This window comes from Oenanthe melanoleuca, unplaced genomic scaffold (genome assembly GCF_029582105.1).
Source record: "Oenanthe melanoleuca isolate GR-GAL-2019-014 unplaced genomic scaffold, OMel1.0 S001, whole genome shotgun sequence".
In the NCBI taxonomy this organism is placed as follows: Eukaryota; Metazoa; Chordata; class Aves; order Passeriformes; family Muscicapidae; genus Oenanthe; species Oenanthe melanoleuca.
In genome coordinates, this window is record NW_026612650.1 from 4,812,589 (window position 1) to 4,819,761 (window position 7,173).

The following is a 7,173-nucleotide window of genomic DNA, read 5'->3' on the forward strand; positions in this document are numbered from 1 at the left end:
AAAAATCCGGTAGGGCCCGATGGTGAAAAAAAGAACGGAGCACTATTGCGGGGGCTGGTGGCTCTCCGGGGCAGAGAAGCCTCGAGCGCCCGGCCCGAGCCGCCTGCGGCCGCTTTCCTCAGTGCCAGGGGCGGCCGCTTTAGCCCTCACTTTCCTCCCAGCTATTGCAAAGCCAAGATCACACGATGCAGCTCAGATTCAGTCATCAGTACTTATCAAATATCCCTGTCCCAAACATTCCGCTGAGCAGGAAACCAGTCTAAGCTGTTCTATGTTCATTCTGTCACTTACGTCCACCTCAGCTGTGCAAGTCAAGCCGAGAGGAGAGGAAGATGCTAAGATCCCTTTGAGAGGCCATGATTTTGAATAATGCATGAAGGCCTATGAATATGCAACAGGTTGATGCATTTATAGCAGTGTTTTCTGAGTTTGTGTGTGCTCTTGCCTGAATGTCAAGCACACAGCCTTTATAAGCTTTTGATTTATTGCTTGTCTCTTACTTTTATTAAACCTTTCTAAATTTACCAGGAAAGTGAACCTCGTTTTTAACAAGTAGGTAGTTTATTTATTACGAAGACACTTCATTAGCCTATACTTTTTTAAAAGGAAATTATATTTTAAAAACAATTTTAACACTATACATATGGTACTTATCTGAATATTAGCGAGAAGCCAATCCCATAATATGTATTTGGAACAGCAGCAGACCCGCAGCGCCCAGCGCTCCCCACTCCCACCCCACCTGCGCCACCCCCTCGCATCCAGCGACCCCCGGGAGCGGAATTTGGGCTCGTGGGCAGGGGCACGGCACGGACGGATCTGCACTGGGGGGCCCCGAGCCCCCTGCCCATCCTTGTGAAGCGCGGAAAACTCTCTATAACACACAAAATAAGTTCTAAGAGTAGGTATGTATTTATTCAGCGCGAGGGACATGGGGCATAGCTCCTCCAAAAAAACTCACACCCTGGGCGACCTGCACCCCTCTTTTTGATTTGTGCAAACTAGGATTGCACAATACACTTAATACATATTCATTGCCTGCCCGGCTTCATATTAAAATTAGTTACAAACCTTTTTCGGCTGCACACTGCAGCTTGGGAAAAAGCAAACAGTCTTCCTCTCAGTTGAACTTTTCATCCTCTCTCCTTGCACATATTCTTTTTAGCCCTTTGGTCATCTACCGGACTTTAATTCCAGTTTTCCTGGGTTCAGGGATCTGAAGAATCCCCCTTATCCTGTGGTGCCTTTGTCCTTCCATCCTGTTCGTCCACTCCAGCTCTTTATCTTATCCTGTAGCCTTGCTCTCCCCCTGTTCTTGTAAGCACCGTAAATTCCATCAAACATACGGTTTTGTGAACCCCCTTCTAGCCAAAGCATTTCTCGAGGCTCGATTCCTAATTCTCGGTTTCTCTGTCTCCCCTGCAGGCTCAGGGGGTGCTGCCCCCTCCCCAACAGCCGCTGCTGCGGCGGCCCTGGGGCACAGCGGGTGGCAAAGGGGGGCGGGATGCGAGCGGGGGAGCAGCGGGAGGAAGAGGAGGAGAGAGGAAGGGGAGGAGAGAGGAAGGGGAGGAGCAGGAGCAGGAGGAGCAGGGAGAGGAGCAGCAGCCGCAGGCGGAGAATCGCGGTGTTCCAGGGCGAGCCCGCTGAGCCCGCAGGTCCGCTGGCCCTGGCAGCATCGCATTCCTGCATCCCGCGGGTGAGCGCGGAGGGAAGCTCGCCCCGGGGCTATCGCGGCAGCTCCGGCACGGTTGGTTGGGTTTTGGTGTTTTGGGGGGATGGGGAGTGGTGTTTGTGCCTCGCAGATTCGGGAATCAAGTCCCAAATATATTTGTGTGTCCCTGGGAGAGGTATTGTTTTATTGATATGAGGAGGAGATGGTTTCGGCTCTTGCAGGAATCCAAAGCTGAGCCGTAAATGCTTCTTGGGGGTATTTGGAGGGGCCCACGTGGCGATCGCCCGGTCCCGGCGGGACGGGACATCGGTTTTGGGGATCCCCGGGAGAGGCGTGGGATGAAATGCGGGAGCCCCGGCATGGGGAGAGGGGCGACAGCAGAGCTGGGGGACCCCCGGCAGCCTGGAGGGGAGGTGGGGCCGAGAGATGAGTGGGGTCCGGCCCCTCCGAGCCTGGAAGGGCTGGCGAGGAGCGGGGGAAGCCTGAGTGCCTGGAGTGGGGGGAGCCGCATCAGGGCAGGATTTGCCCTGGGACCCCCGAAACACCCTCAGCATGCCTGAGCCGGAGCGGGAGAGTGGGGATCCTCTGGAACCACGGTTCCCCCAGCAGCTCTACGAGCATGGACCCCCATAACCCCAAAGTGCGGACCCTACAAACAGGGAACTCCTGGGAGAGTGTTTTTGGGCTCTTTCATGAATTTTGGAGCTTTTTATGGATACCAGGCACCCGGGGATTTCTAGAGATGCACTCGGAGAGCGGGACCTTCAACGCCATTGCACTCACGTCTTGTTTTTCCCCCAAACCAGGATTTCCCATTCCCAAGTCTTACCAAGATGGAGGAAAAGGCTGTGAGGAAGAGGAAGATGCCCCAGGACAGCCAGGTAGGTGAGGAGGAAGTCACTGCCCCTGTACCCCTCTGTCCTGCTCCATCTCCCATCCTAGCCTGGCCCCTGGTTGCAGGACAGCCCAACTTCCAATGCCATTCTACCCAGGGATGACTGGGGGGATCTCCTTCCCCTTCCCTCTAGCACGAAGGCAAATCCCATCCTCTCGTTATCCTTCCTCCCCCAGACAACATGCTGAGGGCAGAGACCATGGAGGACAAATCCCCTCAGCAGAACCTTGTGGAAGAGGCTGTTTGGAGCGGCTCCACAGTGCAGGAATCCAACAAGGAGGAAACGCCACGGAGATCCCACACAAGGAGGGGCTGCAAATGCAGATCATGGGGATCCGAGAAGGAAAGACCTGGCTTGGGCTGGCCAGGCGGCCAGAGATCTGGCCACAGCTCTGAGCTGAGGGTCCGTGAGCAGCTTCATGATGGCAAAAAGCCCCTCCAGTGTTTGGAATGTGGGAAGAGTTTCCACAGGAGCTTCAGCCTGGTCCGGCACCAGATGATCCACACTGGGGAACGGCCCTATGAGTGTGGGGAATGTGGGAAGGGATTCAGAAACACCTCTGACCTGATCCGCCACCAGACAGTGCACACTGGGGAACGGCCCTACGAGTGTGGGGAATGTGGGAAGGGATTCAGCTGCAGCTCCAGCCTGATCATCCACCAGAGGACTCACACTGGGGAACGGCCCTACGAGTGTGGGGAATGTGGGAAGAGCTTCAACCAGAGCTCCAGTTTGCTCTACCACAAGAGGATCCACACTGGGGAGCGGCCCTATGAGTGTGCGGAATGTGGGATGAGCTTCAGGATGCGCTCCCAACTCACCCACCATCAGATGATCCACACTGGGGTACGGCCCTATGTGTGTGGGGAATGTGGGAAGAGCTTCTTCCTGAGCTCCAGTTTGATCCGCCACCAGATGATCCACACCGGGGAACGGCCCTACAAGTGTGGGGAATGTGGGATGGGGTTCAGGAAGAGCTCCAACCTCACCTGCCACCAGATGATCCACACTGGGTTACGACCCTATGTGTGTGGGGAATGTGGGAAGGGTTGCAGAACCACCTCTGACCTGATCCGCCACCAGACAGTGCACACTGGGGAATGGCCCTATGAGTGTGGGGAATGTGGGAAGGGATTCAGAGACACCTCCCACCTGATCCGCCACCAGACAGTGCACACTGGGGAACGGCCCTATGAGTGTGGGGAATGTGGGAAGGGATTCAGCTGTAGCTCCAACCTGATTGTCCACCAGAGGATCCACAGTGGGGCACGGCCCTACGAGTGTGGGGAATGTGGGAAGAGCTTCAGCCAGAGCTCCAGTTTGATCTACCACCAGAGGATCCACACTGGGGAGCAGCCCTATGAGTGTGGGGAATGTGGGAAGGGATTCCGCAACAGCTTCAGTTTAAGCCGCCACCAGAGGATCCACACTGGGCAGAAGCCTTATGAGTGTGGGGAATGTGGGAAGGGCTTCAGTGTGCGGTCCAGTTTGATCCGCCACCAGAGGATCCACACCGGGGAACGGCCCTACGAGTGTGGGGAATGTGGGAAGGGCTTCCGTGACACCTCTGAACTGATCCAACACCTGACAGTGCACACCGGGGAACGGCCCTACGAGTGTGGGGAATGTGGGAAGGGCTTCAGCGTGAGATCCAGTTTGATCCGCCACCAGAGGATCCACACTGGGGAACGGCTCTACAATTGTGGGGAATGTGGGAAGGGCTTCCGTGACACCTCTGAACTGATCCAACACCTGACAGTGCACACCGGGGAACGGCCCTACGAGTGTGGGGAATGTGGGAAAACCTTCAGCCAGAGATCCAACCTGATTGTCCACCAGAGGATCCACATCGGGAAGAAGCCCTATGAGTGTCCTGAGTGTGGGAAGAGGTTTCAGAGGAGATCCTATCTGCTCAAGCATCAGCAGATTCACGTAGAGGAGAGGAGAGGCCCTTCTGCTGCCCCGACTGCGGGAAAGGCTTTAAGAAAAACTCCACCCTCATCACCCACCTGCGAATCCACACTGGGGAGAGGCCCTAACAGTGTCCCCAGTGTGGGAAGTGCTTCTCCCAGAACTCTGTCGTGACCTGACACCAACGAGGGCACTGGTAAGGGAAGCCCTGTGAGAGCCACGCGTGCAGGAAAAGCTTCATGTGCTGCTCCAGCTCCATCCCCACTGGAGGACCCTGTTGGATGCTCCCCAGTTACCCTTGTTGGGCAGAGCCTTGGTGATCCATGATCCTGGTGATCCATGTCGGGAGCTCACCTGGCTGGTAGTGTCCACATCTTCCTGGCTCTTTGTGGGCGCCTGGACTCAGCGGGCCAAAAATCCATTGGGATGCAGACTGACATCAGGAATTCATTTGGGACAGCGGATTTTAATTTCCACCCCAAAAAATATCACCTTTTGCATCCAGTCATTTCATCTGTTGGCATCAAAGAATACTGGATGGTCTTGGAGGTCTTTACCAACCTAAATCATTCCATGATTCTAATTCTGCCTGGGCCACTGGCATCTTCCACAGCCAAATAGTGATGGACTGGGGCAGAAAACCAAGATCTTGGAGACAGTGGAGTGGGAAGGCCTCTAAGAATGGTTCTTTGCACCTATCCAAGCACATGCATACTCAGTCAGCATGGACAGGTAAATTCTTTTATTTTGGCCTTGATTTTCTTTCATTTTTCTTCATTCCTTCACACAACATTGGGATAATAATAGAGACATTGAATTAAGACATGGATGGAGACATTGTGGACGTGGGTGGGGACATGGTAGGCACAGGGACATTGATATGGACATGGACATGGACATGGATATGGACATTGATGTGGACAGGGCTGTGGATGGAGATATCAGGCATGGGAGATCACTGACATAGATGGTGACATGGGGGTGTATCCCATGGATGTGGACATGGGGTACAAGGGATGGTTTTTATTACAATGTGAGAAACGCGGTTCACTTTCCTGGTATATTTTAAAAGGTTTCATAAAAGACAATAGGTGACAACCAATAAAGCAAAAGTTTATAATGGCCAGGTGCTTGACAATCAGCCAAGAGCAAACATTAGCTCAGAAAACACTTCGTTAAATGCATCATCATGTTTCATGTTCATAGACCTTCATGAATTACTCAAAATCTCCCTCTCTCCAACGGATAAATGAACCTTTTTGTTCCTTTTCTTTTTTTTTTTCTCCTTGTGGCTCCTTCTTGTAGGCCCCCTCCCAGATAATGGGATCAGTAAACTCCTTCCCTGGAGTTCTAGTGTTCATCACACCTGTCTTCATCCAGATAGGATAATCCAAGATTGTGAGGAATTTCCTGATTATCTTTTTACCATTCTCTGAGTTACTTACATGAACAAAAGCTTTTTATATGGCCATGCTCCAGTCCAAGAAAAATCAATATTTATCACACTACTATTTCTAAGTTTTACTATCAACAGAACTAAAAGAAACTAAATTAATACAGCAACGTTTTCTAACATTATATATAGAGCATTCATTTTAATATTTGTGAAAAGCCAGTGATGTAATATGTACTTATAACATCACACTTGCAGAGAAAGCTGTCAATCAAAAGTGGGGCCAGGATGAAACCTTGTGATAAAAGTCATCCCTTGGGGCCCTCTAAACAGGGGTGCAGAGGAGCCCATTGGGGCTGTGCTGGCTGCAGCAGGGTGAGCAGCAAGGTCCCTGTGAGTGGGTCTCTGTGAGCTGGGAACTCTTCTGATTGCTGCACTCAGAGGGACCCTGCAGACACAGCAGTGTCACCAGAATGCCCCCAAAACTGCTCTGGTGGTGACAGGAATGTAACTGGGACCCCCTAGCACTTACCAAATGGCTCTGGTGTGCACCCTGCAGGGACAGCAGTGTCACTGGGACCCACAAACAGGGACTGTGCAGGGACAGCAGTGTCATTGGAACCCCCAACCAAGGACTGTGCAGGGACAGCAGTGTCACTGGGACCCCCAAACAGGGACTCTGCAGGGGCAGCAGTGTCACTGGTACTCCCAAACAGGGACCCTACAGGGACAGCAGTGTCACTGGGGCCCCTCCTACCCCACAACTCTCCCCACTGCATCTGTCACTACTGTCACAACTGCAGCATTCTCTACAACTCCCTGGGAGGAGGCTGTAATAGATGGGGGCTGCTCTCTTCTCCCGAGCAACCACTGACAGAAGGAGATTACACAATCTTAAGCTAGGAAAATGCCAGGAAAAATTTCTTTACTGAAAGGGTGATTGGGCATTGGAAGAGGCTACTCAGGGAGGTGGTAGAGTCACCACTCCTAGAGATGTATAAAAACAGACTGGATGTGGCACTCAGTGCCATGGTTTAGTTGATGAGGTGTTGTTAGGTCATAGGTGTGACTTGATGATCTCAGAGGTCTTTTCCAACATAATTAATTCTGTGAACTGTGGTGCCACTGCGACTTTTCCTCTCCTGCAGGAGCCTCTTTCACAACAGCCCCTGGAGGAGGGGTCAGGGACAGCTCTGTGCCACCCCTAGGACCAGCACCCTTGAGGGGGCAGGGGGTGGTCTGGGGTAGGGGGTGCCCAACTTGAGATTGATGAACTGGGAGGTTGGGCGAGAGGGGGTGGA

General features: G+C 52.8%; 1 protein-coding gene across 2 annotated transcripts in view; it reads left to right on the forward strand.

The window, feature by feature from the left end:
* The first annotated feature begins 669 nt into the window (after positions 1 to 669).
* LOC130266098 (zinc finger protein OZF-like) overlaps positions 670 to 7,173 on the forward strand; it is a 793,423-nt gene continuing 786,919 nt past the window's right edge. The window contains exons 1-3 of one of the 2 annotated variants that reach the window (XM_056515415.1): positions 725 to 1,696; positions 2,479 to 2,557; positions 2,744 to 5,603. In XM_056515415.1, coding sequence (XP_056371390.1) covers positions 1,505 to 1,696; positions 2,479 to 2,557; positions 2,744 to 4,653 — 2,181 coding nt within the window. In that variant the 5' untranslated portion in view covers positions 725 to 1,504 and the 3' untranslated portion in view covers positions 4,654 to 5,603. Of the gene's footprint in view, positions 1,748 to 2,478; positions 2,558 to 2,743; positions 5,604 to 7,173 lie in introns of those variants that run through there. The other variant, XM_056515414.1, reaches the window with a different exon arrangement.